The 22,808-nt window shown below is 36.5% G+C and overlaps 2 protein-coding genes across 2 annotated transcripts in view; one reads left to right on the top strand and one right to left on the bottom strand.

The window, feature by feature from the left end:
- Positions 1-2,362: 2,362 nt before the first annotated feature.
- On the bottom strand, positions 2,363-4,071 carry LOC128986241 (3-oxoacyl-[acyl-carrier-protein] synthase, mitochondrial-like). Its single transcript, XM_054406481.1, has one exon. It carries the CDS (start codon positions 3,792-3,794, stop codon positions 2,535-2,537), a length of 1,260 nt encoding a protein of 419 aa, XP_054262456.1. The 5' UTR covers positions 3,795-4,071; the 3' UTR covers positions 2,363-2,534.
- A 3,645-nt stretch (positions 4,072-7,716) lies between these two features.
- Positions 7,717-22,808, top strand: part of LOC128986650 (corrinoid adenosyltransferase MMAB-like) — an 89,810-nt gene continuing 74,718 nt past the window's right edge. The window contains exons 1-2 of the mRNA XM_054407122.1: positions 7,717-7,851; positions 22,532-22,714. Coding sequence (XP_054263097.1) covers positions 7,787-7,851; positions 22,532-22,714 — 248 coding nt within the window. The 5' untranslated portion in view covers positions 7,717-7,786. The remainder of the gene's footprint in view (positions 7,852-22,531; positions 22,715-22,808) is intronic.

The following is a 22,808-nucleotide window of genomic DNA, read 5'->3' as shown; positions in this document are numbered from 1 at the left end:
CAGTAGCTAGGGACCAGCCGACTTGGTTGGTGATGTCAGCAACCAAAAAGGTGAAATAGGAGTTGAAGTTCCTCGCCGTTAGTGAGCAGTCATCTTGACGTCCAGACACCTGCCGTTATGCATTTATGAGTTCCCATGCCTTCTTCACTTTATTTGGAGCTGCATCGATGAGTTTGCTGTTAGCCTCAATTTTGGCTAGATGAAGAGCTTTTTTATACCTTGATTTGGCTAGAGAATACCTATTCTTCATTTCCTCTACATGTGTTGTAGCGTAGTGCCCACTGCAACTTGCTGTGTAAGCTGTCTCCACTTCTTTTTTCATTTCAAGGAGTTCACGGCTAAACCAAAATACACTGACACATTTTGATTTCTTCTCATTTATAGTTTTATAAGGAAAGCATATCCTCATACCATCAATAAAAATTTCCATAAAATTGTCAAAATAGCCTGATTCGGCAAATGGTAACTCAGCATCCCAATTTACATTGTATAAAAAACTTAAGAACTTATCTGTATTTTTTCACTGAAGCAGCGGATTGTTATTTTCTCTGGAGCGACATCGTTTAAAGCTGAGGTGGTACTAATCCTAGCAGCCAGGGCAGAATGGTCAGATATATGTTCCATTACATCAACAGATATTGATTGTCTTGGCAGATTAGTGATGACGTTGTCCAGGCACGCCAGACCCCTAGTTGGCTTATTATTGGCACAATAGGAGTCAGCGCTTCGTAGCATGTTTTGCAAATTCACTGTTGCTGGGTCATTTAAACCTTTACAATGTCTATGTTGATGTCACCGCAGATAATTACTGGGCACTTAGGACTCGTCAAATGCAAAATAAGTTGTTCAAGCGAGTCGAATAACAAATCGAGGTCACCAACAGGAACAACTTCTAAAACCGAATTGAACAGGAGTGAGAAGGTTATGCTCCTCAAAGTAACTATACAATTGCTCAAGCATAATGGCCTCAAATATTTGGGCAAATATAGGTATTATGGATATTGGTCTGTAGCTTTTAAGATCATCTTATGAGCCCTTTTTGTAAATGGGAACTGTTCGACTAATTTTGAGTTTCAGGAAAAATACCATTTGCAAAAGGTGTAGGCTATTAATAAAATGAGCTATGATAGAAGCAATGACATAAACAATTTTCTTTAAGAGCTCAACATTCATATCATAATAGTCTACACTTTTAGAGCTTTTAAAACCTTTTACAATTTTAATCACTGTCTCAGGGCCCACAGGGTGCCAGTTGATGATTGGGCAGTAGGTATAGAATCAAGGGTAGCGGGGTTGGTGTAATTTGGTGTGGGAGGTATAGGTATTAACCAAATCATCAACAGACTCTGCAAAAAAAATGGTTGAATTCATCAGCACTAGAAAAATCTCTGGGCGGGTTGGAAGTAGGACCTTCAAGCCTCCGTATGTGATCCCACACAGCCTTACAGGGATTGGGTGACTCGCAGATGGAGGCGGCCACAGCCACCTGCTTGGCTTCCTTTACATTTTACAGAGTAGGCACAGTAGCCTACTCCCTTATCAGCTTCCGTAGTTCAGTTTCAGGCAGTAGGTGGGGCGAGCTTCTGAACCAGTCAGCAATAACTAAAATTAGGTTCTTAAATTTGGCAAGTTCAGGGGTGTACCAGTTATTTGAGTTAGGAACACCTCTACTTATGCCTACATTCGGGCTTGGACTTGGATGTTTTAGAGACAAGGGGAAAGCAAAAATCATAAATCTCTTTAAGGCTTTAAAAGAAGTTGTCAAAAGTAAAAATAGAACTTTGTGACAATATTTCATCATACCACACTATGGCCTGATCAAGCACTCTAAAAACCTGTTTGTGTTTATGTCATTAAGTACTCTGAAAGAGACAGTTCTAGTAGGTTTAACCACTTGATCAGATTTTAGGCCTAATTTGGTAAGCTAATGTCCAAGATCTAGAAAACACATGCCTTGTGATCAGATATTTGGTCAGAGCTAACACAAGCACTGTAATTCCAGCTGTCAATATTGGTTATGACTGTGTCCAGTGCAGATTCTCCTCTAGTTGCTTCATCTGCATAAAAAACAGGTCAAAGCTCCTAAGAATGTGTTAAAAGTCTTTTACCTCATTTGGGTAAAAGCGAGGATTTACATTATGATCAGTACAGATTATCAGTACCGATTAGTAACGAAAATAGTAGAAAAAAATAGCGGTAAGTAGGTTTAAGCATTGACTGTGTATAGTCAATGGTTTAAGCTTTGTTTATTCATTAAGCTCAACAAATATTTTTTTAGAGATAGTAACAGTAAAACCTTAAAAGTTCAGAATTGTTGGGTTTTCCAGGCATCAAAAATAAATAAATGCTGTGCATATGTATTGTTCTATTTATTTTGAAATCCTTAACAGGTCATTGTAACATGAGATGAGGGGCCTAATGTCTCTGATAACATCTTAAGATAGGCCTAATCATAAGACAAAAGAAGAGATTATAAAACAAGAATAGTCTTCGAATATGTTTATACTTTTAAAACTAAATTCCTTCTAAAATTTTTAAAAGCTTGAAAGACATAAACAAGCATTTGTTCCCCCAAAACCAAATGAATTTTTTAAGGCTATCCTTTTTGCTTTTCCCCAAACTTGTTTATGGTTTGCAACAATATTAAGCCCTTTACCTTCTTCACAAACACTTTGCAAGTTAATTGTGGGTGGGATCTCCCTCGAAAAACAAGCTAAAGCTGTAAAACAAGCTTCTAAGTTTCCTGCTGCTCCTAATAGATGACCTGTGGCCCCTTTAGTTGAGGAGATGGCAATATTTTTACAGTGGTCCTTAAACAGAGTTCTAATTGCTTTTAATTCAATAGCATCTCCTAATACAGTAGAAGTTGCATGAGCATTAATATAAGATATGTCTTTCAAACTAAGATTTGAATCTTTGATTGCCCTTTCCATTGCCAATATTGCACCTCTGCCATCTTCATGAGGTGCGGTTAGATGTGATGCATCCCCTGACATTCCATATCCGATCACTTCTGCATAAATCTTTACGTTACGGGATAGTGCATGATTTAATTCTTCTAAAATCATGATTGAAGCACCCTCGCCCATCACAAAGCCATCCCTCCCAACATCAAAAGGTCTTGAAGATTCTAGTGGCTTATGATTATAGTCTGTACTAAGGGCTCGCATCCTACTGAAGCCAGCAATAGACAGTGGATTTATACTTGCCTCTGCACCTCCGCAAACCATTACATCTGCATACTCATTTTGAATGAGTCTGAAAGCGTCACCAATTGAATGTGCACCAGTTGCGCAAGCTGTAGAAACTGAATGATTGGGACCCTGGAAACCATACTTTATACTAATTTGTCCTGCAGTCATATTTGTTAAAATTCTGGGCACAAAGAATGGTGTCACACTATTATATCCAAGCTTTAGTGCATTACTCATTTCAGAGATATGTGCAATATCTGACATTCCCATTCCTACACACACGCCTGTTGATTCTAGACCTTTCTTTGTTGTAGGCTTCCACTGTGAATCAGCTAAGGCTTCTTCGGCTGCGATAATTCCCATAATTGTTGCACGAGACATACTCCTAAAATCTCTCATAGTAAAATAATGATTAAATTCTTTATTTAGCACATCATCACTTACAGCTGCAGCAACTTTACATGGAATTTGTATGTATTCATCTCCTTCAACAACTGTTACTGCACTTTTCCCTGATAGTAGGCTTTCCCAAGATTGTTGCGTATTCTTACCTAAAGGAGATATCATTCCTATGCCTGTAACAACAACTCGACGTTTCATTCTTAATGGTCAATACTAACATACACTATATTTTACATACGACTGCACAGTGCACATTAGTTATGAAATATCCCAATATTATGGTTACCAACTCATTAACCTCCAAACACAGAATAATTCTTGTGTTATTCGCACTTGACAGTGTGTGTTAATCACAGTGCATTAAACCCAAAGGTAAGGTTAACTTCTTCTTTAAACATAGCAAACATGAAACAAACCAAACATAACCTCTGAATCTGAAATTCTGACAGTTCCAAGTTCCAAAACCTGTCATCATCTTCACCACAAACACAAACTGAACACTGAACTGAGGGTCTGACTTAGGGGAGGTACGAATGAGGCATTTAGTTCTAAATTCCTCCGTCAATAGCGCTGTAGTAGAGAGCACTTTGGCAATGAAGGTTTACTAATCGCAAAAATAGTTCTGTTCATAAAATAAAATTATAAATGCCTCAAATTCAATTTTATTATTTTTTAATTATAAAATTAAACTATCATAACCTAACCGAACTAACCAAACTTGCTGATAAAGAAATAATATAACAAAAGTTTAGTAATCGGAAAAATAATTTTGTTTATTAAATAAAACTAGAAATTGCTCAATTAAAATTTTATAATGACTTAATAATAAAATTAAACTGTAATAACCGAACCAAACCAACCAAACTTGCTGATAATAAAAACATCTTGGACAAAAAGTTAATGCTATCAGCGGGATTCGAACCCGGGACTTACAGTATATCAGCCCAGCACGCTAACCATTAGACCACCGAAGCCGATGGCTATTGTCCGTTTTGTTACGGTAATGGCGTTCCCTCAGCTAATAAGAAGCCCACAGCTGTCATCGTAGCCTCTTCTATACCTCCCCTGAGTAAATACCCTGAACTGAAACTAGTGAAGTGACGTGTGATGTACCCGGTGGGGCACACGGGAGGGACTAAGGCTAACATATCTTGTAGTGTCAGCGTTCGCCGCTAGAACCGGCTGCACTTTACTTTAGGTCCTACACTCATTCGAATGAAAATATCGATCAATATATCGATTAATCGATTGTTTCGTTCGATATACCGTTTGGTTAGTTAGGTAAGGTTAACCTAACCTAACTAACCAAAGGATATATCGAATGAAACAATCGAATAATCGATATTTTAATTCGAATGAGCGTAGGACCTTAAGTAAAATGCAGCCCTAGAACCGCTAAGTTGAAATTTTTTTATTTTGTTTTTAGTTATAAAATTAACTTTTTAATTATAAAATATTGCTTTTAAATTATAAAATAAATTTTTAATTTGTAAAATAAAACTGTCATAACATAACCTAACCAACCAGACTTGCTGATAATATAAAAACTGTATAAGATAAAAATCTAATTAATGATTACTTATAATTTTTTATTAATTATAAAATTAATTTTAAAATTTAGTATTATAAAATTAAACTGTCATAACCTAACCTAACCAACCAAACTTGCTGATATGAAAAATTTGTTGACCTAAAGTTAGTGCTACCAGCGGGATTCGAACCCGGGACCTCCTGAACACCAAATCGAAACGCTACTAACAATGCCACGAACGCCGCTGACAACACATTGTTTCGTTACGGTAATCGTGTTGCCTCAAGAGTAGACATTAGCCACTAGAGATATGACGTCACTACACCTTTAGCCTTAGTCCCTCCCGTGTGCCCATGCCGTGATGCACCCATCGAATTATATAACACAACTGGAACACCGGGTAGATAGGAGATTTGATTTGGGATAAAAAGCGCGCCGTTTCAGCAACCTTCCCCCACCACAAAGGTGGACTCGACGCAGATATGTCAGTTCCTTAAGCCCTGCACGCGGTTGTTAATACGCTCCTGGCCGTGCATACAATAGGTTGACTGCAATGAAAGCTATATATTCGGAATCTGCATTAACTGCAGAATCTGACAGTATAAATATAATCTTATTTAAATCGTAATTCGAATTTTAACAACTAAAAATGTTAAACAAATATCACACCTTGACATGAAAAAGTTACTAAGCGAGGATTTTTTTTTTTTTTTTGTCAGAAGCAAACTTCAAGTGACAAAATTGTAGCTTAATGAGATGATCTTCAACTTGTAACCAAGCAATTTCATATACAATTTTCTAGTCGTGTGTAATCACAGAAAACGTACTACTTTAACCCAGAATGCCAACCGCATGGTAAAAAGCATTAAGCGGTTTGAGAGAGCTTTGCCTGTCAATCCGTAGGCAGCGCCACCAGCGCATGGCAATGCGATTTACTAATGGAGTAATTAGTAACGCAAAGAGGTTCTTTATAAATCGCGCCGCGGGCCGTTCTCCCTGGGGCCCATTTCATAATAAAGTACAAACTCGTACAAACTAATATTATTAGTAAATCAGCTGATCGCCCAATGCAAATCTAATGGAAATTACAAGTTACAAGTTGTAACTTGTAACTTGTAGTTTATTATGAAATGGGCCCCTGGTGTTTGTACGATATTTCCCAGTCGGGCAGTAGCGCGTGCGAACCTGCGACGTTGCCGATGTGTACCTGGCCATCACACTGACATTGCTTTTTTCACACAGCCATAAAAATTTCAGAAAGATTGGCTCAGTGGTTTGTTTACAATTAAATTTTAAACTTCAGTGTTAGTGCAGAGTTTCTTAAAAAACCGGTACTTTTTAGGATCTTTCAACAGTATAAATTTTTCTGGTAAGCGGAATTTTTGTTATTGTTACCACGTAAAATGTATTTAATCCAGCTTATATTTAATTGTTGTTTCGCCAAAATTGGATAATTCATCTCTGATAGGCTCACACTCGAGTGCACATATTTATTTCCCCGACAGCACAGAAAACATACTCGACAGGTAGACTAGCGCCGCCATCTTTGTCTGTTTCGCCGGCTAGTAAGACTGCCACGCTCCTGCGCTGCGAGTAGCGCTTCTATTAGCGAATTTCCCTATAGGGAAGTAGCTATTACCGTAGGTCTCATGGTAAGACCTAAGCCCGGGACCGATTTACTTTTTCATTTTGATGTCCCCAGAGGCCAAAAACACCATTCGTTCAAATTTTTATATATCTATATATATATATATATATGTGTCCATCCGCACGATAACTTGAGTAATTTTTGTCCGATTTTGATAAAATTTGGTTTCAAGGTGTAAGGCGGGATAAACTTGAATGAGTTCGCGAACCAGCATGATCGGACTATGGGAACGGGGGTTTATGGGGGGATTTATGGGGTAAAAATAGGTTTTTCCCATTTTTGACCCTAAAAACACAAAATTTCGCGATTTCTTTTTAAACCATTTTGTAGAGCTTAAAAAAACAAATAATTTAGTATATTGAAGCATTATTATGCGCCTAATTGTTACGGAGAAAATTCAAAAAAATTGTAATTTTAAAATTCCCATGTTATTCTTATGGAGAATAAGTCAACTGTTGTAGTTTGCTTGTTTATGAACATATTTTGATAAAAGTTGGAAAATACATTAATTTCTTACTAAACCACAGTAACTTTTAATATTCTACATAAAAAAAACCTTTTTACTCTCCCTGTTGCAGCAAACCTAAGTACTCATTAAACTAATTCTGTTTAAATAGGGAATAAATGTGATATTTTTAAGGAGACATTTTAGTTTAAATCCAATCAGGCAAATGGAAATTCGCTAAGTCTGCAGGTTTGCTGCGGCGGGGGTATTTTGTTATGTGTTCGCTGATGCCGGGTCGGGTAGATAGATGTGGATGTGAAACGAGCCTAAGGTCTCGTGACGCCCACGCCACCCGTCCCAGTCGTTATGTTATGTTATTTGTTATTGCCTTGTTATATTACTCAACCGGGCTCCGTCAGTTATTGTTACTGTTCGTTCCGCGACTGCGAATGGTAGTAGAGTGAACTGAACAAATCAATTATCAAATCTTACCAACCTCAACCAACCATAGAAAGAATAAGAATGTCATGTTAATGTTTGTTTGTACTATCAATCAACGACGTTAAATGGAAGCTTTATCAAAATTAAAAAACTTTGTGCCTACAGGAATTAGATATCTCTCCGCCAGATAGTAAGTAACTTATAAATAGTTTTTCAGCAAAATAAACTCTAGATATTAAATAATATTATGGTGGTTAACATTAACAATCATAATAAATGTTTCACTATAAGGCCTAGGCCTAGGCCTATAGTAAACAAACTAGGCTAGTTCACTTAGCTTAGTGTTGGAACATCGAACCGGTAACTTCGATATTAGGCCTAGTATCGATAGTCATATCGGCCTTTTTAACATCGATGTAAAAAAATATCGGGGTAGACTTCCTTAACTTATCTGTTGGCACAAACAACCGAATGAAACATTTGATAACTTAAGTATAGCGATTGGTTAGTTAGGTTAGGTTAACCTTACGTAATCAACCAAACGATATATCGATCGATATTTTCATTTGGTTGTTTGTGCCAACAGATAAAGAAGTGTACCCAAATATCGAAATCAAAATACCGTATCGATAAATATTGGAGAAGGTACAAAATACGGTATCTAAGTTAGGTAAGTATATTATTTGCATTTGGGGGTACAGTTTCTTAACTGGGCTATGCTAATATCGATTGAAACTATCGATTCAATTAGTAAACCTTCATGCGATTTTTTCACCATCAGCAAGTTTGGTTGGTTAGGTTAGGTTATGATAGTTTAAATTTATAATAGATATAGGCCTATTTAAAAATATCGATTATTAAATCAATATTTTCAATTCGATAATTTCAATCGATATTAGCATAGCCCAGTTAAGAAACTGTACCTGCATTTGGTCGATGTTTTACCAAATTTTTAAAACATCATCCAACTTCTAAATAATGAAATATAGGCTAGGCTATAATTTAAATCTCTATTCCATTAAAATTTTTTTGGTTAGGCCTACAGGAGAATAAATACATATGTAGGTATAACCATTGACAATATTTTACCTAGGCTACCTGTAGGTATATTTAACCTATACTTAGTCAATACCAAAAAAGTTTGCCTCTCTTTGTACTTATCGGACTTATCCCCTAAGGGCCGCTTTCCCCAAATCTAGGAGGCCTATATTAACTCTGACAATCGTGGTTTAAACTACTTATGGCCCTACTATATTTTAACCTCAGTCTTAAACTAGAGAAATAATTATCCTAGGCCTAAACTTACTTCTGATGCACCGATGGCTGTAACAAGTGATAGTAAAAAATTAATAGGTATCGGAGTAAAATATACTAAGTTATAGCCTTTAGAAATATATAAAACTTACGCTATTAACAAAAACATTGGAGTGAAATAACTTATCAATAGTAACAATATCAAGGTAAAAAAAGCATAAGGTCTCGCTAAACGTAGATAGACGTAGATTAAGGCTAGGCTTGTTCTGATAATCTCTGTTATCCTTTATCAATTCTTATTAACAGATCTTTTGACCATCATAAATTCCCAGATATACTTAAATATAGTGTTATTAACCCTGTTTTAAAAAAAGGGGATTCTTCAGTTTTGGACAATTATCGGCCTATCTCCATCCTCCCTACTTTCTCTAAAGTATTTGAGAAGGTAGCTTTAAACCGATTATCTTATTTTTTTGAGAGCAATCACATATTTTGTGAAAACCAGTTTGGTTTCAGGAAGGGTAGAAATACAACTAAGGCAATTTATGAGTTTGTTTCGGGCATTTCGGAGGCTGTTGATAGATCGCAGTACACAGTCGGAGTGTTCTGTGATCTGTCTAAGGCCTTCGACTGTGTTGACCATGACTTGCTCATGAAAAAATTGAATCACTAATGGGGTGAGTGGTAATGCACTTCTCTGGGTTCAGTCCTATCTGGATAATAGGAAACAATCAGTCAAAATAAATAATATTGTTCAAAGTAATTATTCCATTGTTAAAGCTGGTGTCCCTCAAGGATCAATTCTGGGACCATTCCTTTACTTAGTCTTTGCTAATGACCTACCAAATGCAGTTCATAACTCCAAATTAATAACATATGCAGATGATACTACTCTTTTATGTAAACACCCCATCCGGGTTAATTTATTTAAAATGCTAGAAAATGACTTATCTGCTATGAATTCTTGGTTTAAAGCTAATGGCCTTCTTTTAAATAAAAATAAAACTTTTGCTATTAATTTTCATTCCAACTACTCCAATTCAAAATACTCTGATGACTCTTATGTCAAACCCTTATTGCAGACAGCAGATAGTTATAAATTCTTAGGGTTACACGTTGATCCTTCTTTGAAGTGGGATGAGCATGTAAATTTTTTATCAAAAATTCTCCATAAAGGTCATTTTCTAATTCTAGACTTATCAAAAATCCTGGAGATAAACATTTTGAAAATGGTTTACTATGCATATATCTATTCAAACTTAACATATGGAGTGATATTTTGGGGCAACTCACAGTCTTCTCCAGCAATATTTAAGGTTCAGAAAAGCATTGTCCGTGCTATGACAAATTCCCCCTATACTGCATCAGCCAAACCAATTTTCAGGAAACTAGATATTCTGCCTTTACCTTGCATCTTCATTCTACATACCCTTCTATTTGTTAAAGAAAATTTTCACAAATTCACTCTTTCAAAATCTACACATAACTATCCTACACGTAATTGTAATCTTTCTTTGCCGGTACATCGAACAGCAGCTTTTGAAAAGACACCATTCTATACAGGCAGCCGATTATTTAATAAACTACCTTCTCATATTCGCAATGAATCTTCTGCCAAAGCATTTAAAAGAAAACTTGTTAACTATCTAAAGAGCCATATGTTTTATTCAGTAGAGGATTTCATTTTATATAGTAATAGTGGTTTGTAAAATGGTTCATGTGGAGAGTTTGTTTTCTCATTATGTTTAAGTTACATTAATTTAGTTTTTAACATTTTTGTATCATATTTTTGACATGTCATCTACCATTGAGGAAACTCCTCTGTATATGGTGTAATTTGTGACAATTTCCATGAATAAATGAATAAAATATCGATACATTACTTAAAATATATCAGAAGACACCTATTGATGGAAAAAACATCGACTATCAGCTTCAAAACCGATATTTTTGATTTATCGACTTTTGGGTAGGTAGCCTAATTATTCCGACGACGTGACTAGGCCTAGTCGCAAAAGTGAAAATGTTTTTTTTCCATAATGACTTAAATTTCACGCCGAATCCGAAAATGACGATTTTATTTTTCGGAAAAGACCGGAAATTAGGCCTACCGAAAAAACTGATAAAGGGAAAATTATTTTTTTTACTCAAAATATGTCATGTGAGTACCTACTCACAATATGCGGAGTAGGCCTATTGTGTAGATTAAGAATATGGAAGAATCTTTTGGATCCGATGAAAAACACCGGAGATACTTAGGACGAAACATCTGTTAGGTTAGGCTTGGTTAAGTTTTAAGATAGGTTTGGTTAGGTTATGTTAGGTTAGGTTATATGTTAGGTTAGGTTATGTTAGGTTAGGTTAGGTTATGTTGAGTTAGGTTAGGATAGGTTTGGTTAGGTTAGGTTAGTTTTGGTTAAGTTGAGTTAGGTTGGTTTTGGTTAGTGTAGGATAGGTTTGGTTTGGTTAAGTTAGGTTAGGTTTGGTTATGTTAGGGTTAACCCTATTCTAATCCAACCTAACCTAACTCAACCTAACCTTAAGAAAACTAACCTAACCAAACCTATCCTAACCTAACTCAAACTAACCTAACATAGCCAAACCTATCCTAACCTAACTCAACTCAATCTAACCTAACATAACCTAACCTACTCAAACCTACCTTAACCTAACTTAACCAAGCCTAACCTAACCGATTTTTCGTCCTATCTCCGGTGTTTTTAATCGGATCCAAAAGATTCTCGCATATTCTTAATCTACACAATATTCCGCATATTTTGAGTACCCACATGACGTAGGCTATTTTGAGTAAAATATTTTTTTCTGTTTTTCGGGTTTTTCAGTAATTTCCGGTCTTTTAATAAAAATCCGAAAAATAAAAACGTCATTTTCGGATTCGGCGTGAAATTTAGGTCATTATGGAAAAAAAATTTACTTTTGCGACTAGTCCCGACGTCGGAATAATTACCGACTGTTGATACCCAACACTAGGCCTACTTAGCTTCAGTAACTTAACCCTCCATCGGCCTAATCTAGATTCTAGATCAATTGGGGATAGTTGCCTGGATTAACCTAATGAATGGATTTAAAGGTAATAGTTCTTCCTTTGGCCCTTTTGGGGGAAAACACTTTGGCCTATCTCACCCTGAAAATCGAGAATATAATATTAATAGTTTATCAAAACTTTCAACAGGCATTCTATAGTAGTTAAGACCTTTTTACTGTCATCACGTAAACAAGTGTACCTACAGTTAATAAAACAGTCCATTCAAAAGTCTCTGACTTATTATCGGACAAACCCACCTATTTACTTTGTCTTCTTTTTTCTTTGATCTAAGTTGAAGAGCACAAACACAGGTTAATTCAACTAAATCCATTTTAGGACAGCTTAACGTACTCTTGAAAAAATTCATTTCTCGACTATAAAATCACCACGTGTGCGTCTAAACATAAATCAAGAGCGATTTATTCTAAAAAAAAAATTCTCAAAAACACAAAATTTATATTTTTAACAAAATAAAAGAACCACATAGGCTATACAAAAAGTTCCAAAGAATAAGCTCAGCAAATTTTATTTGTATAGCATAAGGCACCTACATGCGTTTTTTAATCTGTGCTCAAAGTTGTACTACCTATGTGATTTTGGGCGTCCACTTACCCCACTTGACCTTAATACAAAATACAATATTTAGAAAAGGTTTTTGATCATCAACTTCTGTTCCAAGAAGTTTGGTTGGTTAGGTTAGGATAGATGACACTGTTCTAACCTAACCCAAAACAAACTTAACTTGTCAACCCAACTCTTCGCTTAGGCCTAGAACGAAAATTAGGCTAATTGATTTATTACTGCGGGCCGGTGCTGTCGACGCTACAGCGATGGTTAGTGTAGGATAGGTTTGGTTTGGTTAAGTTAGGTTAGGTTTGGTTATGTTAGGGTTAACCCTATTCTAATCCAACCTAACCTAACTCAACCTAACCTTAAGAAAACTAACCTAACCAAACCTATCCTAACCTAACTCAAACTAACCTAACATAGCCAAACCTATCCTAACCTAACTCAACTCAATCTAACCTAACATAACCTAACCTACTCAAACCTACCTTAACCTAACTTAACCAAGCCTAACCTAACCGATTTTTCGTCCTATCTCCGGTGTTTTTAATCGGATCCAAAAGATTCTCGCATATTCTTAATCTACACAATATTCCGCATATTTTGAGTACCCACATGACGTAGGCTATTTTGAGTAAAATATTTTTTTCTGTTTTTCGGGTTTTTCAGTAATTTCCGGTCTTTTAATAAAAATCCGAAAAATAAAAACGTCATTTTCGGATTCGGCGTGAAATTTAGGTCATTATGGAAAAAAAATTTACTTTTGCGACTAGTCCCGACGTCGGAATAATTACCGACTGTTGATACCCAACACTAGGCCTACTTAGCTTCAGTAACTTAACCCTCCATCGGCCTAATCTAGATTCTAGATCAATTGGGGATAGTTGCCTGGATTAACCTAATGAATGGATTTAAAGGTAATAGTTCTTCCTTTGGCCCTTTTGGGGGAAAACACTTTGGCCTATCTCACCCTGAAAATCGAGAATATAATATTAATAGTTTATCAAAACTTTCAACAGGCATTCTATAGTAGTTAAGACCTTTTTACTGTCATCACGTAAACAAGTGTACCTACAGTTAATAAAACAGTCCATTCAAAAGTCTCTGACTTATTATCGGACAAACCCACCTATTTACTTTGTCTTCTTTTTTCTTTGATCTAAGTTGAAGAGCACAAACACAGGTTAATTCAACTAAATCCATTTTAGGACAGCTTAACGTACTCTTGAAAAAATTCATTTCTCGACTATAAAATCACCACGTGTGCGTCTAAACATAAATCAAGAGCGATTTATTCTAAAAAAAAAATTCTCAAAAACACAAAATTTATATTTTTAACAAAATAAAAGAACCACATAGGCTATACAAAAAGTTCCAAAGAATAAGCTCAGCAAATTTTATTTGTATAGCATAAGGCACCTACATGCGTTTTTTAATCTGTGCTCAAAGTTGTACTACCTATGTGATTTTGGGCGTCCACTTACCCCACTTGACCTTAATACAAAATACAATATTTAGAAAAGGTTTTTGATCATCAACTTCTGTTCCAAGAAGTTTGGTTGGTTAGGTTAGGATAGATGACACTGTTCTAACCTAACCCAAAACAAACTTAACTTGTCAACCCAACTCTTCGCTTAGGCCTAGAACGAAAATTAGGCTAATTGATTTATTACTGCGGGCCGGTGCTGTCGACGCTACAGCGAATCGTTATCTCTCTCAGACAGATAGATAAGACCGACAACAATGTCGTCGTAAGTACCTGGAAATGCTTCCATTCTACTAAATAAATAAAGTACTCTGTCATTGAAAAGCTACGTTTTGTAAACTTAAATGTTCATATTAACAAAAGTGTTGGAGTTGTGGGCACTTAACTTACAGATTTTGACCGGCACATTTAACCGGTAAGTGTCAATAGCTAACCTAACTTAATGATTCGAACCTAACCTAACTAAACCTAACCTAACCCAACCCAACCTAACCTTGGTTTACCCTAAATCTGCCATTTTCTGGCACTGATATTTTTAATGACTTCAAACCTTGTTTTCTGGGTAAAAACGGCATGTGCCGGAAAAGTGTCCAAAGGAAAAAGTGTTTGAAATGGCCTAAATAATAAGAAAAAAGATTTTAAGGTTTTTTTTTTCAAAAAAGTAAAAAAAAAATTCAAGTTCCAAAAGTTGTTGATTTCTAGTGCTTTTGTGATGCTCAAACGTGAGTTTCAGGGTGAAATAGTCGTTTCTCCCAAAATTTCCAAAGAAAAATAGTAGCCTACTTAAAATAGCCTTATTTTGATTCAAAAGATTTATTTGGCCATTCAGTACATACAGACAATAGGCTACGTCAAACAAAAACAATAGAGCTGAAATAAACACATGCAGGATCTCGTTTAATATAAAACATGCAAAGCAATGCATGCAACTAAAAATGAAAAAAAAAAATAAAAACTACGTGCTGCAAGCCATGCAAGGCAGAGAAAAATAAATTTACAATTTCGTAATACCTCTACTAGACTACTGTGGGTTCAACCCAATAGTAACAAGCTGTGCATTCCAAAACTCTTTTATGGAATAAAATGGATTGGCAAGCATCCAAGCTTTTAGTGGGGTCGCAAACTTGTTCGGTAAGAGTTGTCCGACAGTTATGGGTAAGGCATTGCAGAACCTTATTCCTGCAACAGGAAAACAGTTGAGAGTTAAATCTAGTCTAACTCTATCTCTAAAAATATTTTCATTGTTCCTAGTGCTATAATGATGAACATTATTAACCAATGGAAAAGCTGATTCATTGTTCTTAATCTCTAACAGGCATTGGTAAATAAATACATTGTGTACAGGCATTATACCATGCTGAACAAACAGAGGTTTACAATGCTCCAGCTGATGGACTCCACACAAGACCCTGACAGCTTTCTTCTGTAGTTTGAGGACTTTTTGCACTCCAGGGGAGTGACCCCAGAGCCTAGTGCCATGCAGAATGTGAGCATGGAAAAAAGCAAAGTACGCAAGTCAAACAAATTCAAATGGCATGTCAGCCTTTAACCATCTGAGCAAATGGATTACACGACTTAGCTTACCACACACGATTTCAATATGATCGTTCCAATCAAGCTGAGGGTCAAGGGTGAAGCCCAGCAGCTTTACAGTGTTTTCTTCCCTCAGTTCCCTAGAAAGACTGAAAGTGATGTTTTGAGTTTTGGCTTGGTTCAGGCATAATTTATTGTTGCGAAACCAGATAGAAGCTACATCTAATAATTCCTGCACAGCAACTTTAGATGCAGAAAAGTCTGAGTGACTAGAAAAGAGAGTTGTATCATCTGCATATAGCAGGACATTGCCTGCAACACTGTGATACAAGTCATTAATTGAGATTACAAAAAGGAAGGGACCCATAATAGACCCTTGTGGGACTCCATTGTTCACCATCAGAGGACTGGAAGAGTTACCATTCCAAGTCACAACTTGAGACCTCCCTTCAAGATAAGATTTAATCAATGAGAGAGCATCGCCTCGTACCCCGTGCCTTTCGAGCTTTGACAACAGGAGACTATGTGACACACAGTCAAAAGCGCGGGATAGGTCACACATTATAACGGAAGTAGAATTTCTAATCTCTAGACCATTTAAGATTTCTTGAACAAGACAGTCCACAGCCTGAACGGTGGACTTTCCTTTTTGGAAGCCAAATTGAGCGGGCACAATAAGGCGATGCCTCTCAAAGTAGCTGTACAGCTGGTCTAACATGACTCAGGGTGTCTACCAACCGGGAAATCCGGGAAAACCGGGAATTGTACTTAATTTTTTACTGGCCATGAAATGTACGGGAATTGTCCTTAAATGCCAGACAATGTCCTTAAATTTTTAATGGGCCATAATTTTATCGATCGCTAGTTGGTTAGGAGCACATAAAATGTTTATCAGATGTTTGTTTACATTTTCATAATTTATTACTAGAGTAATTATGTAATAAAAACATGTTAGCAGTCTCAAACCCATTAATATTTTATCACGACAATTAAGTGTCAAGTCAAGTACTTCCAAGAACTGTTGACTCAGTAGTAGCTTAGCTCATAAAAGTTGTAGGCTATCACTTTTATTCCCATACAACTTCTTTATTTATTACTAGAGTAATCATTATTAGATCCCAAACATATTTTATCATGGAAATAATTGTTTTATAATGGCTGTTAAATTTCACTTCTTACTTGTACTTTAGTCTTGAAGATTCAATTTGCCGCTGGCCATTGCCTAGTGCCATAAAACTGTTTATGGTTTCATATAAAACATGTAACTAATCTACAGTCTTATTTTGTAAGTTAAACCCTTTTTTATGGATATTTTATCTTTCAATTGACAAAACCACAAGCATTGTTGTTTGCATTAATTTTTTATCACTACGTAGGCCTACTTGGTTTCATATTATGTCATTGCATTTTCTGTATCTTTGTACATTGTTGGCGTTCAGGTTTCATTTTTTTTTTTATTTCCCATATTTATTTATTGTGTTGTATGCTTTAAGCAATCTAAATCATATGAACTAGAATGATGATATTGTAGTGACTTTGCTGATATTATAACCTCATTGTTTGTTACTCAGTTTATATAGGCCCTCCTAAATAATTAGGCCTAGGCCTGGGTATTTTGATTCTTTGAAAGAGCTGTAAAATATAGTAAGAAAATTTAATGAGCCTAAGATAAACTAATGATTGCTGTAGGCCTATGTTGATGTTAACTTTGCAAATGAAAAGACAATTTAATCTTACTCTGTGCTTACTGGTAGCCGCTTACCATACCGATTTTGTACCTAGAGCCGAGTTACAATATATTCATTATGGATTACAGATTTTTTTTTCAAAAGTAGTCAAGAACCTAACGTTGTGCCAGGGCGAATAATGCCAAATTAATCTGCCTGGGTCGGATAAGCTATGTTATGATGTTTCCGTGACTGATGGAGATATTTAGGATTTTGTCGCTATTGCAGGAGACAATTGCGTTTTTCTGTTACACTATAAAAGCTGTACCTAAAGTATATGTTAGTTTACTTTCAATAAGTTTCTGTTTTGAAATTTAATTCTTTTCTATTATTATTTACTTTTCTCTCTGGAACAACTACAATGAAGAACAAGATTAATACAGTTTGACAAATCAGGAATATTATTCTGTAATCACACCGACAAAGGTCCTTAAATGTACGGGAATTGTCCATGAATATTTTATCCAGAATTTAGTAGACACCCTGATGACTGCTTCAAGCACCTTACCAAAGATGGGGATGATAGATATTGGTCTGTAACTTACAGTACTGTCCTTTGGTCCCTTTTTGTACACAGGTACAAGCAGCTTATCAACAGTAACAGGTGTCCATGAAAAATTAGTGGGAACAAAAAGAACAAAATTAAGGCAATCATAAGGAACAGATGGATCAGGTTTACAAGAGAGGATTAATTCATCAACAGAATCAAGAAAATATGAATTAAACTCATCAGCAGTGCAAAAGTCTTTAGCAGGAACAGTAGTAGGGGTTTTATGCCTATTGATGTAGTTCCAGGCAGCCTTGCATGCATTTGGAGATGTAGCAATGGCAGTAGCAGTAGCAAATTGCTTCGCCTCCCTTACCTTCAAACGATAATGCTTCCTGAGATCACGGAGGTAGGGCAGCAATTGTGGGTTACTCTTGCATAAGTCACTGATACCTAGGATAAAGTTCTTAAAGGCAGAGAGTTCAGGTGTGTACCAGTTGTTTACACTGCACCCAGCATTTGCCTTGGCTGAAGACACAGTCCTGCAGGTTTTATTTCTTAAGGGAAAACAATAGTCAAAAACTTTTCTAAACTTATCAAAGAAATAGTCAAAGGATTGTTCAGCATTAAATGATTCTATTTCAGAGAGCCACTTTACTGCCAGATCAGTCAATACACATTGAAAGTAACAGTAGTTACTTTCATTAAATTGTCTGTAAGTTACAGTTTTGACAGGATTATTTAAGTAGTCAGGTTCCTGCAGACCACGTTTGGATACACCTTCTGGTAGATCTAGTTAAAAAAAAAACATGTTTGTGGTCAGATATCTGATCTACACTTACATGGGCCATGTATCTCCAGCTGTCAAGATTGGTAAGAACAGTGTCTAAAGGAGATAGACCACGGGTTGGTTCATTGACACTGAAGAATATATCATGGCTGCGGAGAATGTTCCTGAAATCACTGGCCTCACTTGGATGGTTAAGTATATTCACATTGTGGTCTGTGCCGATTATAATATCTAACCCCAGGGAAGTTAAATAAACTAGACACATGTCAAGTAAATAAAAAAAGCATTCAAAACTACCACCAGGCGAATGATACATGGTGACAACAATGAGATTCAAGTTAGAGATGATTATACCTGTAAATTCTGCATGCAGTTCTTCACAGTACTCACTTAAGTCTAATAAAGAGTAGTTCCATTTAGTATTAATTGAGCAAAGCTCTTATACGTCGACTCTTATGCATTTCGTAATACGCAAACTCCTCCTAGACGGCTGGATCAATCGTTTTCAAATTTTGCATGGTGATAAAGAACATATCGGTGAGTGCCAACATCTATATGGCGTTAAAAAAGTCTCTCAGGAATCCGCCCCACTGGGTCTCAAAGTTTCAATGTTATCCTTATGGAAGCAGTATTTGACACATAAACAAAGCCATATGATCAGCTGTTGACTTTTGAATACAGTAGATAAAGAAATAGCTGATAGCATTATTCCACAGATATTAGAACAGAAACGGTATGGATCATAAATATAATAAAATGACGACACTAGCTTAAGGTCCGTGACGTAGGAAGTAGTGAAGGAAGTAGTAAAGGCGAGCAGTCTGGAGTGTGGGAACCGTTTGTGACGATTAGATTCAGGTATCTATAATCCTAAAATGATATAGGAAGGGAGGGAAACAGGTCCGCGACGTAGGAAGTGGTTAAGGAAGTAGTAGAGGCGAGCTGTCCGGAGTGTGGGAACTGTTTAAGACTGTCCGGGCTGTGGCAACCGTTTGTGACGATTATATTAAGGTATCTGCAATCCTAAAATGCTATGGGAAGGGAGAAAAACAGGTCCGTGACGTAGGAAGTGGTGAAGGAAGTTGTAAAGGCGAGCTGTCCGGAGTGTGGGAACTGTTTAAGACGATTAGATTAAGATATCTGCAATCCTAAAATGCTATAGGAAGGAAGGAAAACAGGTCAGCGACGTAGGAAGTGGTGAAGGGAGTAGTCAAGGCGAGCAGTCCGGACTGTGGGAACCGTTCGTGACGATTAGATTAAGATATCTGCAATCCTAAAATGCTATGGGAAGGGAGGAAAACAGGTCCGTGACGAAGGAAGTGGTGAAGGAAGTAGTAAAGGCGAGCTGTCCGGAGTCTAGAAACTTTTATGACGATTAGATTAAGGTATATGCAATCCTAAAATGCTATTGGAAGGGAAGGAAACAGGTCCGCGACGTAGGAAATGGTGAAGGAAGTAATAAAGGCGAGCTGTCCAGAGTTTTGGATCGGTTTATGATCAATAGATTAAGGTATTTGCAATCCAATAATGCTAAGTGAAGGGAGGGTAACACGTCCGTGACGTAGGAAGTGACAAAGGAAGTAGTAAAGGCGAGCAGTCCGGAGTGTGGAAACTTTTATGACGATTAGATTAAGGTATCTGTAATCCTAAAATGCTATGGGAAGGGAGGGAAACAGGCCCGTGACGTAGGAAGTGTTGGAGGAAGTAGTAAAGGTGAGCAGTCCGTAGTGCTCACCGGATTGCTTTTTTAATTGCTTTTAAGTCAATCTATATATTTAATATTGTAAAAAATACAATTTTTTAACGAGTATATTAAGATAATTGGCTGGTTAGTTATGTTTTAGTAGTTATGAAGGTCGCATATTTGAGAGAATGCCATATATTTTGTGTTTTTGCTTATATAATCACCATCACATGAAGTCCTCTAATGCAGTTACTGAATCAGCCAAAATGGTTGAATCCGAAACTGTAAGGGTTGATTTCTAGATTATCACTAGCTGGAACTGTAACGCCCTTTTTGAGAAAAAGCTAATGACCACCCCAGAGGTTTTAAACTTGAAATGTAAATGCAGGCTACCGAAAAGACCTAAAATGACAGCTCTGTGTTTTTACTCCCCTTAACTACAAAACAATGTGTAGCCAAACTAATTATTGTATTATTTATATCCGCACAAATGTTGTCATCTCTTAAAACTGTAGGTAAAAATGATTATGAAGCACGAATCGATACATATTTTCGATACATGCTATCGTTTATAATTGAAATTTACAACTGAGTTGACAACAGCTGATACTTACTCCATAGAGGCTAAAAAACGATTTTTACTCCCTTAAGAGTAAAATTGCTACTTTAGACCCGCAACGCATGCATTAAAAACGACTGTTTTACTGTAGTATGACAAAAATAATATAACATAAACTCTTGATGACTCCGCTCAATTTTGTGGATGCCTCTGCGAACGCTACCTAGTATAAATTGCCACACCCCCCAAGGGGTTTTTCGACAAAAACAAGATACAAGGTCAAGGCTATTGATTCTAGAGTAGTATGCAGTTTCTGCCTCTAACAACCAATGTTCAGACACAAAGCACATCAATGTCCAGTTGACAGCAAAGTATTTCAAGTTCAGCAATTTTATTACGTATAGATTGCACATTTATAGCACACACAAGCAGGCTACTAGCAGATTTACCCGTACTAGGCAAGATTTCAGGCCCATAACCTAGGATTGAGTTTGACGGGGCTGCATTTTCCCTAAAAATGTGCGTGATTGTACGAATTGAGGCTTGAGTCTCGGGACAAATTTTTGTTTAAACTCCTTAACCAATGAACCCTTAGGCCAGTAGTCAGCCTGTAAAAGTCTATTTGCATCCGCAGGTTGGACACCGATTTTAAAAGACCGATAAGGCCTATCAAACTTCGACTTTAGTAGAATAGACTCACCTGAAATTCCATCATCAGAGATGTAATTATCAATATCTTCCTTGGTTACATCGTTGGCTATACGAGATAGGAAGATCCACGCCTTTTTTTCAACGGCTTTAACCTTAGTTTTAGCGACAGAACCTACATCCACAGACTTGGTGCCTATAATTGGTCTAGGCCTATGGGACTTGCGTCTGTTCCTTCGGGATACATGTGTCTGCCAGTTATCAGTAGAAGGAGAAGCTTGAGCACTGACCTTTGTCTTTGTCGGCAATGGTGGAAAATGTTTGTCTATATTCAGATCACCAACAGCAGGAGTCACAAGGTTTACTGAACTGTTAGACACGTCAATTAAAGTAGAATGGTCTTCTGAAGGAAACTGTATAACAGTTTCATCAGTCTCAATTACAGCCCTTACACTGTCAATTTTTGAAGTGTCGACAGACCTAGGATTCAGATTCAGACCTAACCTCACTTGACAACAAACGTCGTCAACGCGTTTATTAAGTTGTAGGTTGTCGTTTGCAACTCCTTTCACTACCTTTACAAGATTGTCTAAGATAGTACGAGTGTTAATCAAATCATCAACGTCCCAAACACTTAACATAAGCCTGTCTAACCTTGCAGAGCATTGCTTGCAGTACCACTTTATAAGGTCTGCCAGTTCATTAATACCAGAGTATTTCTTAGAGTCTATATTTACACAACTCGCGTGGTACCATTTTTTACAAAAACCATCGCATAATAGACCATTGCAGTCATTAGTAATTAAAATATTGCAAATTTCACAGGGAGAATCCTCGTCACCAACTTCCACCATACTCACTCAGTCTACTCTATAGATAGATTTAAGGTAAAAAAATGCAATAAAACATAAGTAGTATAAGTTCAAACAGTATATTATGGATAAATTTGATGTTTAAGGAAATATTTTAGTAGAGATTAATTAATTGGGTTTATGGAAATCCGCTTAGTCTGTAGGTTTGGTGCGGCAAATGTTTATCCTATACTTATCCCATCAAATCTTTCTTTTCATCATTCTTTTTCTTTTTTAGCTCAACATCAAAAGTTGAACCTCCACAGTCAAATGAACTACCAGGTGAAAACAACGAGAGCCATCCTCCATTTTCACGAGAAGGAGACAGTGGTTTCTCAACAATTAATGAGGTTTCATTGCCTAAAAATGACAGAATATTTGATGCCATTGGTAACACTGATGAGCTTTCTTGTTACCTGGGGTAAGTTTTCTGCTTAAGATTGAGTGGTTCTTTGTTGTTTGGTCATTGTAATCTTTTAATATGATTTCACCTAACATTACTGGTAGCCAAAATT

This window comes from Macrosteles quadrilineatus, unplaced genomic scaffold, assembly GCF_028750875.1.
Source record: "Macrosteles quadrilineatus isolate MER2022 unplaced genomic scaffold, UCM_ALF_1.0 Scaffold_2__2_contigs__length_208266976, whole genome shotgun sequence".
Taxonomy (NCBI): Eukaryota; Metazoa; Arthropoda; class Insecta; order Hemiptera; family Cicadellidae; genus Macrosteles; species Macrosteles quadrilineatus.
The sequence above is the reverse complement of the archived record's forward strand: the minus strand, read 5'-3'. Positions and strand labels throughout refer to the sequence as shown.